This window comes from Brachypodium distachyon, chromosome 1 (genome assembly GCF_000005505.3).
Source record: "Brachypodium distachyon strain Bd21 chromosome 1, Brachypodium_distachyon_v3.0, whole genome shotgun sequence".
Classification (NCBI taxonomy): Eukaryota; Viridiplantae; Streptophyta; class Magnoliopsida; order Poales; family Poaceae; genus Brachypodium; species Brachypodium distachyon.
The window spans coordinates 50369940-50389656 of record NC_016131.3 but is presented as its reverse complement, the minus strand read 5'-3'; the positions used below and the strand labels follow the sequence as shown (position 1 = coordinate 50389656).

Genomic DNA, 19717 nt, shown 5'->3' with positions numbered 1-19717 from the left:
CAAATAGGATTATTTCGATCATATAAATTGAAGGTTGGACCTTTTGATGTAGTAATAAGTATGTGGATTAATACATTTTTTCAGGGTAACCGGTGAAAATGATGCGATCACTGAGAGGTAAGTTGAATTTCCTGGAAGACAGTGAGTTTACCTTTCTTGCTAGATAATTTATTTATTTATATTTTTATTTATTTATTCTGAGAGAGCAGTTGCACTTGCAGTCTTGCAGACTTTTAAGATGACAAGCGAGAGACAACTTCATCGAAATAGGGAATTTCTACATGAAATGATTAGTCTGTGACTTGTTAAGCAGATCAAATATATGCTTAATTACCCCAGGTCTTCTGGCTGAAGTACTTTAGGTTGTGATTAAAGAGAACAGCCAGTTAATTACCCACGTTTTCTTACTGCTCTGACAACAGCCAGAAAAAGTGGCTTTAGACTGTAGAACAACCCTTATTAGCCTGACCAAATTAAGTAGCAGGTCAAAGCAGTACATCTACATGGCTAATTAATCTTAATCACCTTTCCTTGGTCAATGCATGCGGGAGAGGAAACGAAGGGCATGCCAGTTTTGCTAACTCACTGCTGATCGAGCTATATATCCATGTGTCTGTCTGTTTGTCTGAAACAAAAAGCTGCAGAATCTTGAGTGACAAATGCAATCCATTACCGTTTGGGAAACGTTGAGACCACAGAGCAAAGGCCTGATTATTGACTGGTCAAATTAAATCTTGTATGGTTGGTTAATTAGCCCCATGTCACAAACACATTGTTTCCTTATGATCAAGAACTCCTTTTCACACATTCCAAAAGCTGTACAACTTTCAGGAGTCATATATATACTCGTACATTTTAGTTAGATTAATCTTACATATACAGCAAAAGTCTCAATTAGACACATTGACAGTCAACATGCCAAGTTGACCATGCACTGCAGCCATCATATGCAGTTTTTTATTGTTCTTTTTTCATGGGGTTAGGTATATAAATCTGTACATGTCACCATACACTTGTGGACAGGATTGCATAGGTGGCCATGCAGGCATACGTAGGCTATTCGCTGAGAATTCTTGGGATACAGGTCTCCTTCCACACATCTTTTCAGGTGGAAGCAAATTAAGAGCAGAAACTATTTCTGACTTTGCTTTCTATCCGTCTCTCTTCAAGTTAATTAATATTAGCTGAAGCATGAATTCGAGGAGAATTTGAAAATAAATGATCATATTCTAGCATTGATGCAAATGTCACCCTGGATCTGGTGATGTCTCTAACTACGCCAGCTAGCTGATGTTGCTTTGCTTTGTCAGATTGCTATGCATGGTTGCATGCTCTAACAGGTTTCCTTCTACATCTGTTCTGTAAATTAATCTACTTGCCTTCATAATTATTATCTGTTGCATCTGAAATTTGTGGTGAGAAAAATAACTGCATAGGTATACTAATTATAGTTCTCCTAGATCTATACATAGTGGGCAGAATGTTAGATACATATGAAAGTCACTGTAGGCTTCCTGTTGAACAATCATGCGTAGTCCGCTTGTCATTTGCTACAGCATGCCAGGCAAGCATGCATGGTCTTGTCAAAATCTCACCTGATCAGAAAGCGAGATAGAGCGATCCAGGACGCGTCAGCTGATAAATTAAAGTTCTTCGATTGATGCAGAGGCGGGGATCATCCTCTTTCCGAAAAACAAATTAAGCACTTGGAAGTTTCTGTGAAGAAGGCCATGCATAATTAATTCTGAGGATGGTAAAATACTTCTTATCCACTTTACTTTTCTTAACAGCAATGAAAAAGAACTGTTAAAAGGAAAACGTTTGATCGATATGATAGACATTGCAAGAAAAACAGGCTAGGACGGTTAGTTTAACTCTTAACCACTTCTGTCAAGTCCAAAAAGCTTGCAAGCTTTCTGATGAGATAAAGTGGATATGATAGGCATAGATGATAGATATGGGGCTGCTAAAGGGCTGCTAATTTAGCTAGGTTCTAAAGCATATGTAAGCATGTATATATGCAAGTTTCAAGCTGGGACGAGCGACAGTCAATGTCTTGTGGTGCCCGGAAACGAGGCTTCGTCTCTACCTACTGTCTAACTAATTGCATGACTTCTGTTTCCAGGACCAGAGAGAAAAAAATAATATTATGTATAAATACTACGTGTATATTTGATTATTGTCAAGTCATGTGTAAAGCAAATTAAGGCATCAGTGTCACAAGTAGCTGCCTGTTTAACTAAAAGTGCACTCAAGCAGCTAATGACCCATATTTTTGCATGGACTGCCACATCTTAAAAGGAATCTAGAGAAGAACACATGCACAAGCAAACAAAGTCTCACGTCCAAACTGCCCAACGACATTGGAGATACACATCGATGTTCTTTTCTTCTTCTTCTTCTTTTGTGCGTGGAGAAATATATGTATATGAACTACTAAGAATTATATATTTTTCTTAATTATACCATCAACTATTATGAAAACTAATGAAGCTCGATTAATAAAAGTCATTAGGAATATATATAAATTTGAGTTTAAACTCAAATTTGATTGTACTCCGTAATAATCAAGGAGCAAGTAGCTATATAGATGGTTAATTAAATAGTGTTTTTGATGGGTTCGTTGCATGGAAAACAAAAATTTTCCTACGAGAAGTGCGGAAGAAATTCAAGATAATATCTGCTAGATGTAAGTAACGAGAGGGATTATGAGCATCATATTCTCGTAAACCACAAAGCGTTACGATCACGGGATCGTTGTTGGTGTAGTGGTATTTTCGATGAGATCGATCTCAATGCCGAACGTACGGCACCTCCTTGGTATCCACACGTCCGGCTTGATGTCGTCTCCTCCTTGTTGATCCAGCAAGACGAGGGAGAGAGGTTGACGAAATCCCGGCAGCACGACGGCGTGGTATAAGATATGGTGGAGAGCTCCGCGGGCAGGGCTTCGCTGCGCACAGGAGAGAAGGAGAGGGGCTCAGGAGAGAGAGATCCAACTGAAGGCTTGGTGTGTCCTCTCCTCCTGCCCCTCCCCTCTATTTATATAGGGGGTGGTGGCCAGGGTTTGCCCCTCCTCCAAGGAGAGTCTAGGGCCGGCCAGGGGAGGAAAAGGAGTCCCGGGACTCCTTCCCACGTGTGGTCTCCCCACGTACGTGGTTTCCACCTCGTGGTGGAGTCCCCCACGGTTCCCTCTCCCCTAATAAGCCTAGTCCCATTAAGAGATAATTAATTAGATTGCTCCAGTTAATTCATATAGAGGCCCAATTAAATTTTCAAAAATATTGCGGAACATTTCAGAACTTTCTGAGAACTTCCAGAACCTTTTAGAATATTCCCGATCAATACCGGAAAATATCCCAAACTTTTCCGAAAGCCTGAAACAGCTTTTCCATATATAAATCTTATCTCCGGACCATTCCGAAGCTCCTCGTGATGTCCTGGATCCCATCCGAGACTCCGAATCAATATTCGATATCACCATCTTTTTATCTCATCGAACCCTAGCGACATAAAGCGTTAAGTGTGTGACCCTACGGGTTCGAGAACATGTGAACATGACCGAGACACCTCTCCGATCAATAACCAATAGCGGGACCCGGATGTCTATAATGGTTCCCACATATTCCACGAAGATCTCATCGGTTGAACCACGATGTCGATGATTCAATTAATCCGGTATCCAATTACCTTTGTCTCGCGATATATTACTTGCCCGAGATTTGATCATCGGTATCACCATACCTAGTTCAATCTCGTTACCGGCAAGTTCTCTTTACTTGTACCGCAATATAATATCCTCGTGACTAAACAATTAGTCACATGCTTGCAAACTTATTAGGATGTTATATTACCGAGAGGGCCCATAGATATCTCTCCGTCACATGAAGTGACTCCAGTCTTGATCCATACAACCCAACAAGCACCTTCCGAGATACCTGAAGAACACTTTTATGATCACCCAGTTACGAGATGATGGCTGATGTTCACAAAGTATTCTTCCGGTACTAGGGAGTGGCATGATCTCATGGTCTAAGGAAATGATACCTGACATAATGAAAGCATTAGCAATTTAAACTTAAGTGACACGATCAAAAGTTATGCTTAGGTTTGGGTCTGTCCATCACATCATTTTTCTAATGATATGACCTCGTTATTGAATGACAGCACATGTCTATGGTTAGGAAACCTTAACCATCTTTTAATCAACGAGCTAATCTAGTAAAGGCATATTAGGGACACGGTATTTGTTTATTCATCCACACATGTATTTAGTTTCCTGTTAATACAATTATAGCATGTATAATAAATATTTATCAAGAACAAGGAAATATGAATAATAACAAATTTTTTATTGCCTCTAGCGCATATTTTCAACAGTTTTAACTTTGACTGCCTTAATTTTCCTAGCTGGTACGTGATCAGTAATAATAATTGATGGCATCATTAAGATGTGGAGTTCTAGAAGATTACTAACATGTAACTTTCTCCACTTTGACAAGTTATTAGAGAGCTACCGGCCCGTCCTTCTCCGACTCCAACTAACTATTTTTTAAGTAGTATACCGTTTGCATGTTATCATGTGCATGTCTCCTGGTTAGTAGCTAACTAGCTAGTGATGTTTCTAGCTAGGCAGCTCGCTATACTGAGCTAGAATATTTGATGGTAATCTCCTCCAACAAGTTACCTCGATCGTTAATTAATTTTGAATAGACCCCAAAGAAATTAAAACATGCATGCAATTTTCTTCCTCTAATTAACTTTTGTTTACAGTAATATATATATGTGGGATTTATAGAAGAAGAAAAATACGTGCAGTTCGGAGGAGACTTAACAGTGAAGAATAATTTAATAAATTTGGACTCAATCACAAGACCAGTCTTGAACAAAATTATTTCAATACTGTGATGATCCGACATTAGCTTCACTCATGCACGCAAAGGGGAAAATGATAGTAATTAAATCGTACGTGTGTGTCATGCAACTCTCAAGAACAGTAAAATTGAATTAGTCACACTGCACTCACACACTCACACATGCATAATTTCCTGCTGTCTGGAAAGAAAAAAGAAAGTGCTTTAAATTCATGTCACGAGCTAATATATAATTGATTATTACACATAATATAGATCTGCTCCTTGTAAAGTCCCAAAAAGGAAACAACAAAAGAACTAATTAAACAAAACTAACATTGTGGTGTGAGTGTGTGTACATATATGTATGTTTTCCTTTTCCTTTCTTTGTACATGACTAAAAGTGGACCAAACCACCTTTCTTTGTCCTATGAACAAACTAATTAACTTCACATCTTGGGTCGAAATTGTGCAACCAATCCAACAATTAATCGTCGTCGCTTCTTTTTCCTTATTATTTAGAGTCTTCATTTTCCTTTCTAGCTACTCACAGCTCAGTTGAGTTCAACCATGACATTTGCCTGCATCAATAAATAAATAAGTAAGAGAAAAAATAAAGGATCTTGTAATCTTGTGACCTATATATTAGTTGTAATTTTTTTGTGCAAAAATCAATTATAAATCAGAAAGTAGTTATTTTATTTTCTTGTTAAGAAGTTTGATGGCATGAAAGGAATTGGAAGAGTAGGTAAACTCAGTCTGTCAAATAATTAATTAAGAAACGACCAGTCAAAAAATCATTGGATGGAAAAGAAAACTTGCATATATTTTCTTGTTTGATTAGAAATTAAGTTGATAGAATGGAATTAGCAGAGTAACTAGGAAAGTAAGTAAACTCACTCTAGCAAATCCTTCCAGCCACCATCAGTGTTGAGGTGATCATCCAAATTCAAGCTCTCCAATCCATCGAAGAACATCGGGCTCGACGCCGGCGTCGTCTCCTCGCCGCCTCCGCCGCTGCCGCCATTATTGCACACCAACGGCGGCGGCGCCGTCGTGCCGCATGCTGCCGTGATGTTGCTGCTCCCGCTGGCCCCGCCGAGCTCCGTCGAGCTCAGCCCGTCGCCGGCCCCGAAGCTGTCGCCGCCGCTGCCGCCGAACATCCCAGCGCCGCCGCCAACGAGCTGGCCGCCGGGCATCGTCGCCGCCATGGCGCCATTGGTGTTGCAGGTGGCCGAGGTCAGCGCCGGCAGGCTGAGCAGCCCGTCGTACTGCTGCAGCATGCTCATCTGCTGCTCAACAAAACCGCCGCCGGCGAGCCCGCCATTGCCGCCGCCGCCGAGGAGGGCCATGAGGTGATCCTGCACCCCAGACCCGCCGCCGTTACCCGCCATGGGCGCCGCCGCCGCGGAGGTGTTGGTGGTGAGCGCGCGCACGAGGCCCTGCAGCAGCTGGAACTTGGCGGCGTCGGCCTGCAGCCTGAGCGCGTTCATGTTCTCGACCCAACTGGCGCCGGCGCCGGAGCCGGAGGAGAAGCTTCCCGCGGCGGCGAGGAGGGCCGGGAGGCCGGCGAGTAAGCTGAGGTCCGTGCGAGGCCTGTGGGTGACGGGGTCGATCCCCATGCCGAGGAGCTTCTTCCTGAGGTGCGTGTTCCAGTAGTTCTTGATCTCGTTGTCCGTCCTCCCCGGCAGCTTAGTCGCGATCGACGACCACCTCCATTAAAAAAAAGAAAGCCCAATCCGTCAGTCGCCGGCGCCGGAGAAGAAGAAGCAGCTTAAATAATTCCATAAAAAATGTCTCTCATTTTGTACTTACTAAGTTAAGTTAGTACAAATTTTATAATAAGTGGACGAGTATATAATTAAGGTTTGCTAATTACTTGTTGCCGAGGATGGAGTGGAGGTGGATGATGAGTTTCTCCTCGTCGTCGTCGAAGCGGCCGCGCTTGATGTCGGGGCGGAGGTAGTTGGTCCACCGGAGCCGGCAGCTCTTCCCGCAGCGGTTGAGCCCGGCGAGCTTGGGCAGGCGGCGCCAGCTCCCATGGCCTTTCTCGCTGATGTAGTCCACCAGCAGCTTGTCCTCCTCCGGCGTCCATGGCCCCTTCTTCACCCCGGCCTCCCCGTCGCAGCACGGCGACCTCCCCATTGGTATATTAATATGAGTCGCTTAGCTTAGCTTGCTTAGCTTCTGATCGATCTTCTTCTTGGATGGACGATGGAGCTATAGCAATGGAGATGAGATTTTTGAGTTGGGTTTTCGTTGGGGGGATGGGAGGAGGGGCCGAGGGGTTTTATAGAGGGTTGATGGCGGCATTGCATGCAAAAGGAGGCTAAGCTAAGCTAAGCTAAGCTGGTAAAGCAAGTCTTTTGTGTGTCGGAGACGGCAGCCCGCTCTCTGTTTCCTACTCGTGGCTGCTGCTCTGTCTGAATTTTAGGGTTAATTGATACTACTTCAGTTTCATAATTCTTGTCGCTGTTTTAGTTCAATTTTGTACTAAAACAACGACAAGAATGATGGGACGGAGGGAGGGAATATTATAAATTGGTGGTGATCTTGCTTAATAAGCAAGGCCTGTCTACGTACATGCATGCATGGGCCGGGCTGTGGTGTGTGTCTTGTTCTGCGTTGTTGTTTTCAGTCGTACGTACTATGTCGTCCCGGATACGTATGCATAAACGATAAAAATGTACTTACGTACATACGTACAGACAAGTAGTACAATACATAGTACCACAGTACAGTATATCAAATCAGTACATTAGGTATGGAAACACATTATTTCTAACCTTAATTTTTTTGGTTGTAAACAAAATTTCTGTGTTTTGAATTCTTGTAGCTAGGAATATTCAACATGGCATGACATTCAATTCTTATGTATTTTTCCATTTCTGTGCTTTTGAAAATCATGCGAATCAAAGAAAAACCCTTAATTAATACGTACAAGCTCCATGCATGTGTATATTCGATCAATATGGATGCATTACATAGTTTTGTCCTAGCTTATAGTTAATATGGTCATCAGATCATGACTATGACACATACATGCTAATTAATTATTTGAAGAAGAAATTAAGCTAAAACACATATTGTTTTCTCCAATAGTACGACATGGAGGAATTAATTAGCAAGAAAAAAACACACAGAAATTAATGTACTACATAATCAAACGTCGATCAATTCACTGTTCAACACAGACACATATCGAAATGACTTATGTGTGAACACTGTTTTTATAAACCTACAAAAAAAACAAGACAGAGATGCAATGAACAGTGGCGCCAATGTGTGAGCGGCACGTGTGCAGGAGGCAGAGGAGAGTTAGGTCCATTTGATCTGACACGTGTGGACTTTCTCCCCAAAACAAAGGAGCATACAACAAGGAACTACCTGTTCCCTGACAGCTTCTTCCTGCGTGTCACCGGCCACTTGGCATGCCTGCCTGCCAAGGTGGGCCCGGGCAGGCTACAGTTAGGGGCTTTGGGACCCACTTTAGCTACCAGCCACTACTAGGAGTAGGACCCACCTGCAGCTAGCTAGATATCGTGTGCCTGTCATTGGCCCAAATGGCATTGCCAAGTACATGGTTGACCCGTATAAGATGGACATTATTCTAGTATGAGAGCAATGTGAGGAATCTATGAATTTAGGAATGGATATGAGTATGGAAACATAGTATAAGTTGCATGGCGGATACTGTATCCATAACAGTCAAAATTATTGTTATTTTAGATGAAAAGACCCTCGAGCTCTCGGATCCGTTAAATAAACCACGAAGTGATATAGAGTTTTTGACAGAAAATGAAAATTGCAGAGCAGCAACTCCCAATGATCGAAAAACTTCTAAGAAGATATTACAGCAGAGTCAAAATTATTTTCGAAAACAATTTTGTTTTGGTCAGAGATGAGATCGACTTGGAATATGCAGAACGCATATGTTCAGAGAAGATTTGATCCCGTGTATACCTTTTAACGTGTGTTCACCCACCCATGACGCCTTGTAACTTTTCTGTAACAGTAGCATTATTATTAAAAAAACTGCACTTGCCAAATTATTTAGTTTTTGAAGCAGCCAGCCTGTCAAATGCTGATTAGACTGACAGTGCGCACAATACATTTTACAATGGTCAAAGTGCCCCTGACATGAATTAATTCTACAGTTTCTTGAAATTCATATGCCTTATATCTATATTGAAAAGAAATGACATTGGACCGTTAAGTAGTAATCATATATAGCTATGCACATGTACCATAGCTAAGCTGACGAAATCTTTGTTTCTGCATTATTAAGGGGGACCAAAGCGTGCACTTGCACACTGGCCAGAGAATTAGTTGTGCAATTGGACTGATTGATCTTGTGGTCCTGGAATTTTGTTGTACACTGGCCACAATAACACAATCAGATTTTAAGGAATATTTGTTGTTCTCCCTTCAAACAAGGAATATATGTTCTTCAGACACTTTGACATGCACACATCATAACACTGTGGATCACTGTATATATGCGCATGTACAAGCAATGGAGAGAATATGAAGTTCAGGGAATTGATTGCAGGAATTAATGTGTTTTCTGTAATCCAGTGGAGTCATTGTATGTACACTTAATTATGTAGGTCAATGCATGTCTAATTAAGTAATTAATCGCAGGTAGTTGAATGGTTAGTTTATCTCTGAAAGAGCACACTTCAATGGTTACTTGTACTACTATGGTGGTTTAGTTGCAATCTAGTGGATGGACAATACTTTATCTGAGTCATCTATTGAAGAACCAATAGAATCTAACGAGATACAATTAATTCAAACAGTTGGTTAATCTTTTACCAAACATACAACCACCATCTCTCACATCACACGGAGGAGAGATGTTCAGGTAAAATTGCATGCATTGAAGTTTGAATTGTGTATATAAATTAATAACACACCTCATTGGAAGCTTCCTGTCAACCCTGATTGCTACAGTCATCCTTGACAAATGCTGGGGCACAAATTATAATAATTTCCTCCTAAAAAGGATGAGTAGTTGGGTTCTCCAGAAAAGAAAAAGAAAAGATGAGTAGTTCTATGAGTTGTCCATTCAGACATACAGTTGAACACTCTTGTCGATTCCATCTTCTATCAGGTCATTTCTTCCCTCTTCTCTTTCTTAATGCAATGATACACAAATCCTTAGTCTGCATGTTCAAGAATAAAGAAACAAAAAAACTTTGACATTTTCTGAACTGAATAATATCATACAATTAACATGTCCTTAATATGTTGATCAAATAACCAACACAGATACTGTACCAGGCACACTAGCTCAAGAACATTTATTTTGCCTCTCGGACACAGGGTTACGCTTTAGCCACGTCATTTTGTATTAGAAAGAAAACAGCAAGAAGGTGCAAAGCACTACATACAGCTTCACTTTTCAGATTAGCTTGCTTAGAACCTAACACAGATATTGGTATAGAGATGATTATATCCCTCTTATTTTTGTAAGTGTGATTTCATCATCACTATCCACCTGATATGGTTACAACCAAATCGGTTATGGTGGGTGGATCAACACACATACTCATGTTCTTATGTAGAAGCTTCAGGTCTGTGCAGCCAAGTTTCTGTCAGTATGAACTAACCATGCATACTATAATCATTATAGTGTGATCCAAATTGTATATGACATATATCCATAGTCTTGTCTGGTTCTTTGTCGTATTTATGACGACAATCACTATCAGAGGGCTTATTAAACTAATTTATAACATTGCTGCATGGAGAAGATTAGCTAATTGGTTAATTAATTGGTGCAATTCCTAAAGTGAACTGGTAGAATTGGTAAGATTTTATTCTGGTTTCCTATGAAGGGATGAAACTAGCATGTCCCTATTGGCCACTGACATTATGTGCTCATGTGGATAACTGAATATACGTACATAAATGTCATATTTCATTGTGTTCAATAATTTGAGTAGACGTCACAGGGAGAAACTTTGTTTCCATCTGATAGCTTCAGCAGGTAATCTAGCTAATGGATGAATTTGCAAGCATACTACAGCAAAATTAGGATATAAGAGTGCCTACCTAGCTAGGCATCTAGCTATGAAGACAGAAACACAGTGGTTGTTTTGTGCCTGTTAGTAGCATTGAGACGCTAATGTATCATATTCTAAAACTTTAATTTGGAATGAAGGAGAGTGACATGATGAATCTGAATGCTACTGGACAATTAAAATCATTCATGACCGATTTAGCAGTATTTGTTAATGTAGGATCTAGCACATTATACTAACATTACTAAAAAATTCTGATGGACAATGGCATGTTCTCCTAGCTCCTACGCAATATCGATTGGTTCATACGAATTAGATATGTTTGTGCTAATCGGACAGAAGACTTGGGAGTATTTAGAGACTCAAATTTCAGGGCAAACATCTCACCGGATATCGCTTGTAAAATTGTCTTCCCCTGCCTGCGTGACAGTCTCGACTGAAAAATTACAAGTTCTGACAAGAAATCTGATATAGACATCTTTATTTGCTTGTGTTTATCTAGGAGGAAATCCTTTTCAACCCATCATTGTTGTGCATCACTGGAAGCAACAACGTTACAAGTATGACAGAACGATTTGCCAATTATGTGATTCATACACCGAGCTAATTATACTTCCGATCATTTTCGGAAGAATATAGTACCTTAGGATGTTCTCTTATGATCCATAATTGAGCAATCTAGCTGCTTATGGGTTGTCCTAACATAGGCAATTAATATTGAAAGGTGTGTTGCTGCATTTTGTTGATATCATCCGGAGGCATATATAGCATAGTCACTCAGGGCCGGATCATCTATGAAACTTGAAGGTAGCAGAAAAAAATGCTTTTCAGTTACAGTAATTAATATAAACAACTGAAGCTTCAGATGTGTTCCCTTCCAGTTGATCAATGAAGCAAACAAAGATCCAGCAGGCTAAGTCAACCTTGAACTCTTACGCAGTCTTGGGAATATTTAATTAGGTTAATTAGGGTCTTAACTTAGTCTAATGCAGCCTTAGCAAATGTGAAGAGGCTTGTTATAGCATTGCTACCAAAGCGGCCTGGACCAACATCTGAATTTGCTGCAGTATGCACTGGGAAGCACCCATCCATTATTATAATTTTGAGGAGTATAGTTAGTAAACAGAATCTTATAAAGAATTGGGACCAAATCTTTGCGTGATCCACTTGGTCACCACATGTCACTGTTAGGCCTGTAGTTGTTACAATGTTGGTGTGGATTGTGTCCAAGTTTATACTTCACTAGTATCTCCACACGCATTCTGGGCGCTAAACTAACAACCCTGACTCGGGTTGATTGCAATTTGGGGATCAATCTAGGTAAGATCAGTTAAATTTGGTAGTTTACTTGCAAGACAGAGATGTATTAAACAATGCTAGGAGTTCACCCTCAAGTCTACACTGTTCTAATTCAGACGTATAGAAAGCAATTAATATGATATGGTAATTATTTGAGTGAGTTGACAAATGGCAAAGACTGTTTCAAGATTGAGTTCGGTGCTCCGGTCCTTGATCTGTTCTTTGTTCTGATGTCATCAGTTACAACTGATTTTTTTTTGCTTCTTCAATAGTAAGGATCATATGTACCAGCAAAATCATTACTACAACTCTGTTTGTTTGTTAGAGAAAAAAATTTGCATTTCATATTTGTTAACAAAATTCACATCATTTTTTGGATCAGATGTAATATGTGTGCATATTGTGCAATCTAAGGGCACATATATTTCAGTTCCTCTGATACAACCTGCAATGCATAAACAGCCTTCAAGTTGACATGGTGGTGTAGTAAAGCTGACAAGTGTTGTGACCTGAAAACTTATGCAATCTTAATTGTTGCTTAATCTAATCTAGTTAGTTAGGAGAAAGCGGACCATGTTGCGCCCATGCATGTAATCAGTTTGACTTTGCCGCTGAGATTGACCATTATTTTTTAACTAATCTGTTTCAAGAACATGTCTGTGCTATTGGCAACAGGAGCTTTTTTAAATGGCATGCAAGGAATTCAACCTGCTGTAAGAAAATCTTTGGACCCTGAACCTGTGTGTCTGTGTCTGCACCTGAAAACAAGCTCAAGCTATCTGCAGTCTGCTATCCAAACCGCTAACAAGTAACAGTATATGCATGAATCTGAAAAATGGTCTCGCGCAACTACCGACATGGCCAAAGAATATGCAGCCTTCTCTCCTTTCATCTTTCAGTTAATTCATTTGTCCTGTACTAATTATTTATCTTTAAAAAACTGTCCTGAAATTGCTCTTATCGGATCTTATCGGATCTTGGTTGCGGTAATTAATCTTGAGCAGTGTTTAAGAGTTGAACCTTCAACAGCTGGTAGTTTATGCATGGTTAGCTGATTGTTAGACTCAAACCACTGGAAGTTAGTGAAAGGCTTCGACTAAGGACACTGAATTTGCTACACCAGTACCTGAAAACAAGCGTGCGGTACACTACACGGAAGCGAAACCTGTTGCTCGGAGGTCATAAGAAGTAGTTAAACTCATCGGCCGCACCGAGCCAATGAACAATGTGGCTTCAGAATCTGATTACGCAGAGACCAATCCTATTCTTGCCTGATTATATACAAAGACATGAAGGCATGAAGCCAATTTAGCAAGCAGCAACTTGGCACATATATGGACATGAAGACAATCTGGGGTCCAAGACATAGTTGAGAAGCATGGGAAAGCCATAGCACAGTGACATTGACAATGATCTGCAGCACCACATATGCAGACTAGCAACAGTGTGCTTTGGCTCCTGCTGGGGGCACATACAGAAGTTCCTGTCTGAAAGTTCTAAGGCAATTAAATTCTTGTCTAAAAAAATTATCCACAGATTTATTAGGAACCTGGCTTAACTCTGGGAAGGTCAATGAGGCACTGATCTTGATCATTGGATCGTTATTTTCTCTCTGTCAACACTGTTTGTGATTTTTGACCACTCACAAGGCTTGTGTTGTGACCCAATCCATAATCCAACACATGTATGATGCTGACTTAAAAGGGACAAGGTAGGTAGGCAGCTAGGTAGGGCCGTGTAGTAGGCTTGCAAGATGGTTAGGTTTTAGCTGATGGCACTTGTGCAGGCTTGCAAGGGAAGCCTTGGAGCTGAATTGACTGACACATGAGCAAGGTGGGCAAAAGGCTTGGAGTGGCAAGTTAAGTTACTCCTCTTCGGAGAGACCATCCGTACTACTCCCTCCGTTTCATAATTCTTGTCTCAAATTTGCCTAAAAATGGATGTATCTATTCCTAAAAGGTGTCTAGATACATGTAATATTTCGACGAGAATTATGGAACGGAGGTAGTACAATTTAGCTAGTACTAACAGAATCTTCTGTAGCCACTGCTGCAGAGGCAGACAGAGAGTGTGATTGGATAAATTGTGTAATGCAAAACGATTTTTTTTTGTTACTTAGCATTTGCAAAAACGACAAAAGAATTTGGGGAGAAATGAAAGTGAGACCTTGGTATGGATGAATTTGGGGGGGAATGGAAAGTGGAACCTTGGCAGGGATGGACAAATACGCTGAAACAAGGAGTAAAAATTGGATAACAAAAAGAAAAAATCGCCGTTGCCGGGGATCGAACCCGGGTCACCCGCGTGACAGGCGGGAATACTTACCACTATACTACAACGACATGGTTGTTAACGTCAATTAGAAAATCGTAGTAATTGGATGATGAAAATCTGATCAGCCGTAGGCTTATGGCTTATTAACCGGAGAAAGGGTAATACGCGGTCGATCACTTGTCAAGCAGAGCGCATCAGGCAACAATGCTGCACAATAAGATGGGGAAAATCTACATTCTAAATGCCCGAAATATTTGGTTAGAACATGAACACTGTGTCGCGGCTAGAGGAGGAAGAAGGGAGTGGACAAGAAGGACCGGTAAAGGCCGCCCCTCGGGTTTAGAGGACAACCTGATCAGGGTGCACAACGCCTGACTGGCCATGGTGGCCGCTCCAGCGACTCGCCGGAGCAGGGGCGGCGGCAGGGAGGAAAGGCCGGCCGTAAGATGGAGGGGGAGGGGTGTGTAACGAATCCACTGCAAACCATGGATGACTGAGCAGATCCAAAATAGCAAACGCTGAGCAGCTACAGGGACAGGGAGCAAGACAACGCCGGCACATTATTACAGAGAATCCTTCCTTGACTCGACCAAATTAAAAGTTCATTTTCCAATATTCTAGCTTGAACCATTTCTGAACATATAAACCAACCCCCTAGAATACACTATTGACCACCGGCAGATAAGTTTCCTGTTCTATGAGGGGGCAAAAAAAAATTAAAAATTCTGGGTTGCAAAAGTTTCAGATGGATGGAAGCTTTGATCGATGTCTTTCTATATCTAACTTTTGCTGACTGTGATCCACCAATACAACACACGGCTGCGGCCCGAGACCAACGACAATGATGATGATCAACGGATGGGCGTGTAGCCCCCGGACGACGGGCCAGAGCCCTTGTGCTGTTCCTCGGCCGACATCTTCTCCTTTGTCATCGTGCCGACGTCGGTGGCGGCCTTGGCGACCTTGCTGAAGGCGCTGGTGACCCACGACGCGCTGGTGAAGACGTACCTGTTCTTCATGATAGCAGAACCTGCACTGCTCACTGTCTGCTCAGCCGCGGCCAGCGCCGACTTGGTCTTGTCAGACACCTGGAACTTCTGGTCCATCTCCTTGACCTTCTCGTTGACCACGGAAGTGCCCATGGTGAACTTCTCACTGAGCCCGATCTTCTTGTCGATGGAGGCCACCTTGGCGCCAGCGGTGGATGTGAAGCCGTGCTTATCATCGAAAGCTTTCGCCTTGCCAACAGCGTCTTTGCCCAGGGTGAAACCCTTGGCAAGCATACTGCTGACAACATCTTCAGCCTTGTGGACCACATTGTCTCCGCCGACTGGGACTCTGGTTCCACTCATCTGAGAACAGGATATAATAATCAATTCGTAATATCCAACAGATTAAAAGAAGAGTACTGCAATCCTGCTCGCCAATGCTACAACCAGAATATGGTTGCTATTACACTTCTGGGAAAACACAAACAAAGCACTTATCAAGGACTAACATGACTCTAAGCAAAGCAGAATGCTAGAATATTAGTGCATTCTGGCTTGACACTAATATTGCTGAAAAACTTCTATCGAGTGTGTCTTAAGAAAGGAGTTAATCAGCAAGATCCCAACCGATGGAACCTACTAAACACCGTAGGTTCTGCTTGTCAACTGTCAACTAGAGCTAGGCATGAGCATCCATTGCAGCTATTGGCTTAATAAGTGGTTAAGAAACGGGAATGCACGGAAATAACAAAATCAATGTTATGGTTTCAGAACAAACACAGAAAAACAGAACCGTCACCATGTCCAAATATGTGCATTCACAATTACTATATGGTCCATGTTAATTCAGGAAACAAGATACTAAAAGAGTTAAATAGGTAAACACACAAAATTGAGGCATCACATACCAGTGGAGCAGATGCAGTAGGAGGTGGTTGATATTCTGGAGCAGGTGCGATGATAACAGAAAGATCAACAATTGTTGCACCCTGTTACAATGACATAGAATGCCTTCTCAGAATTATTATTTTAAGAGAACAAAACAATATTCAATGGACATCCATCCTTATGAAAATGGAAAACATGATTAAAAATTCCCAGCTTTGTCTTCTTTTGTGGTAAAAGAGTTACTATAAACTGCTTGATTGACAATCACCTGCATTAATGAGTAATAAGGAATTATATATTTGCAAATGGTGACAGAAGATCGACTTTAGGAAACATTAAAAATGTCTAGACCTAGATATTTCCATTGAGATGAAAAGTGTAGATGTCATCTGAAACATCTGACCAACACACTTGGCATATATACGTGGCGATGAAGGAAGAGAAATTTCTATTGAGGGCCAAGAGCCCAAGAATTAAAGAACGGAATTTTTACGGTACCCCGGTACTCCTTAGAAGGTGGGAATACCAAACAAATCTAGCCATCCGTTTGCAGGGGTAACTTGACTTTATTTATCTTGGTTTATAATTTCATTTTTTCCTCGGATAGAATCAACTGCATCATGCCACTCATGATGGAAATTGGTTGCGTGCGCCACCGTTGGTGTATTATCTTTTCACGTAATCGCAGTTTCTCTTTCCATGTGCCCCCTGCCAACACTCGTTGGTACATGGCACAACTTATCATGGCATCGAGCTGTCAATGGTGTGACACGACCCAGCCAGCCACCCAGGTCCCCCGCGACTCTGACCAGCAAGCACGGCGGCATGGTCTTGTGCATTTGTGTGAAGCCTGCACTGCTGCGTCTGATCAAGCCCCTTTGTGGAGCCCCACCATGGTTGCCGCATTTGTGGTTCTGAAAAATAATTACCACCATGCAACGGAGATCGCAATCAATGTTCATACCTAAACAAGCAGCAATTCCTGGTGTTTCCCCAAATAATAATTCCTGCCGTTAATTCCAAAGTGTTTCCATTCTGTTGTTTAATCATGCACTGAATTACACTAGACAATTCAAATACACGTATTATGAGCAAGTGAAGTTTTGATTATGGTTCTACCCCTAGCAAGTAGCATCAAGCCACTTCCTATTTTTTGGAGACGGTACTCCCTAAGACCTGCGGTGGAGTACCACAAAAGATTTACCGTTAGATCAGGGTGAATGAACGTTCCGGAGCACCATAAAAGAGCCATTAAAGAATGGTGAAAAATAGGGAAAAGATGACTGTAATAACTACACTGAATCATATCAAGGCCTTCAATTACTCACCGAAAGAAGAAGTGCAGTCTCTGCTCCCTGTGCATCTTTAAAAGTCACATATGCAACTTGAGACCACTCATCACCACTGCCAGAGAAAAATAAAAGGCAAATTAAAATCTGAGAATGCTAGTAAAAGCATATTTGGAAAAATAAGTAAGATGTTGTGTACGTATTGCAAATTTACAAACCTTTGCATCTCCACATGTTCAATGTCTCCTGAAAAGGAAAAGAACTCCTTAATGTCTTGCTCAGTTGCACTCAGGGAAACATTTGTGACCTTCACAGTCTTCACCTGCAACCAAGAAAATATTATAAGTTTCAGAACAAGTATAAAGGGAGATACAAAAAAGGGAAGCAGAAAATTAACAAAGTGAAACAGCACACAATAACTAAGATTGCTGCACAAGGAAATGCATAAGCCAGTGAAGATTTTAAAACTTGAGTTAGCATATATATATACAAGTGGGGCTCTTTTGATCTTCTGACTCAAACTACTTATATAAGCATAAATTGAACCCTTTGTTTAAAACGAAAGCATAAATTGAACCCTAGATATTTAAATTATATGAGAAGCACCAGCCACTTATATCGAGAGGCTTATCCATGCACCACCTGCTGTGTTCCTAGTAAGCATAATAAATATGTAAAGTTTTACCATTCATTAACTAGTATCATCACATAAGCCATTTTATGGGGCCTAGGCACTCTCGCAAACTTAACACCCCAATCAGTCTGATCTTCTACATGGAAGTAAACTTATGCCTAAACCAAGTTCAACAGCAATCAGGCAGCCATTTTTCCCTAGCTCATACCATATGCTAGCTATGACAAGATACCGATTAATCCCAACCCAAACCAAATAAGCACCAACTTGTGTCGAATGACAATAGGTTATCTTGGAGTACAGTATAACCCTACGAACTAGCTGACCTAAACAAACAAAAGGAGATCAGAACTCCCAACAAACAAACATGCGTCTTGCTTGACGCCGCAAGTGAGCATAGCTAGTAAGCGGCCTTCATCTCAGTCAAGAGAATGGCATGATCCTGCATCCCCAAACCAACCCCAATGTCCTGGAGCTGGCTATGACAACCATCAACAGATATCAGCTAGTCTAACTAACAGATATCAGCTATAGTAGCATATAAACCACAGAAATGAACTAGTCTAAGTTCACAAATACCACATGTCTCCTTCCAGCAATGCTCTTCACCTAATTTTCTGTCTGGAGAAAAATCCTCCGACCATTCGGCAGCACTTGCTAACCAGACATACGATCTCGGATCCCCAAACCGAATCGAGAGATCCCCAAACCGAATCGAGACACGCGCACGCTTCCAGCCTCGCTCGCTCGCTCTCCCTAATCATCAGCAACCAACCCCTCCCCCCGCCCCACGAATTCCCCAAACCCTAACCCTAGCCAGCACCGAAAATCCCATCCCACGAGACGCAGCAAGGCAGCCGGATCACGCGTCGCGGGTCCCTGCCGGGCACGGCCGCCAGATCCGTCAGCGGACCCACCGAGAGGAATCTAGACAGCGGAAGGGGGGAAGGAAGGGGAAGCGGTCGGCACTCACCGGACCCGTCGCCGGCACCTCCACCGGAGCCGCCGCCGCCGCCATCAGGGGGTGATTGGAGGATGGTGCTCAGGGAGCGGATTAGCGGTAATGGCTAAGCCGGGGTTCGGAAGCGAGGAAGGAAAGAAGGAAGACTTTGTTTTGAATGGGAAACAAGGAAGACTAGTAGTAAGTAGTGGGAGAAGACTACTTGGGAGCTAAGCTAAAGCTAATAAGGAAAATACTCCCAACGCTATTTCTTTTTTTCGTTTTATTTTTTCTTTTATTTTTTATTTTCATTTTTCCAACTGGGAATTGGTGGTATGGATAATGGATGTGGTGATGTGATTTTCCATGAGTTGTAATAAAGAAAATGTTACGTGTTTTCTTTTCTCAAAAGGGGATCGAGAGAAGAAATGTTGATGTGTTATAGTAATGTTGTTTGTCGTGTTGCTGTACCTATGCCTCGGTCCGAGAGGTTTTATCGCGGCGCGAAGTTGTGGCGGAATT

The 19717-nt window shown here is 41.7% G+C and overlaps 2 protein-coding genes and 1 non-coding gene across 3 annotated transcripts; all 3 read right to left on the bottom strand.

Moving 5' to 3' along the window:
* Positions 1–5056: 5056 nt before the first annotated feature.
* LOC100833140 (transcription factor MYB93) lies at positions 5057–7131 on the bottom strand. The gene is made up of 3 exons (XM_010231688.3): positions 6733–7131; positions 5754–6566; positions 5057–5434 (listed from the first exon to the last, which is right to left on the bottom strand). Exons 1-3 carry the CDS (start codon positions 6996–6998, stop codon positions 5401–5403), a joined length of 1113 nt encoding a protein of 370 aa, XP_010229990.1. The 5' UTR covers positions 6999–7131; the 3' UTR covers positions 5057–5400.
* Positions 7132–14451: 7320 nt separating this feature from the next.
* TRNAD-GUC lies at positions 14452–14523 on the bottom strand. Its single transcript has one exon. It is a non-coding gene; the product is annotated as a tRNA-Asp (tRNA).
* A 492-nt stretch (positions 14524–15015) lies between these two features.
* LOC100840041 (binding partner of ACD11 1) lies at positions 15016–19403 on the bottom strand. The gene is made up of 5 exons (XM_003557199.4): positions 19229–19403; positions 17840–17943; positions 17661–17736; positions 16353–16433; positions 15016–15807 (listed from the first exon to the last, which is right to left on the bottom strand). The coding sequence occupies exons 1-5, from the start codon at positions 19271–19273 to the stop codon at positions 15307–15309; spliced, it is 807 nt and encodes a 268-aa protein (XP_003557247.1). The 5' UTR covers positions 19274–19403; the 3' UTR covers positions 15016–15306.
* Between the last annotated feature and the right edge of the window lie 314 nt (positions 19404–19717).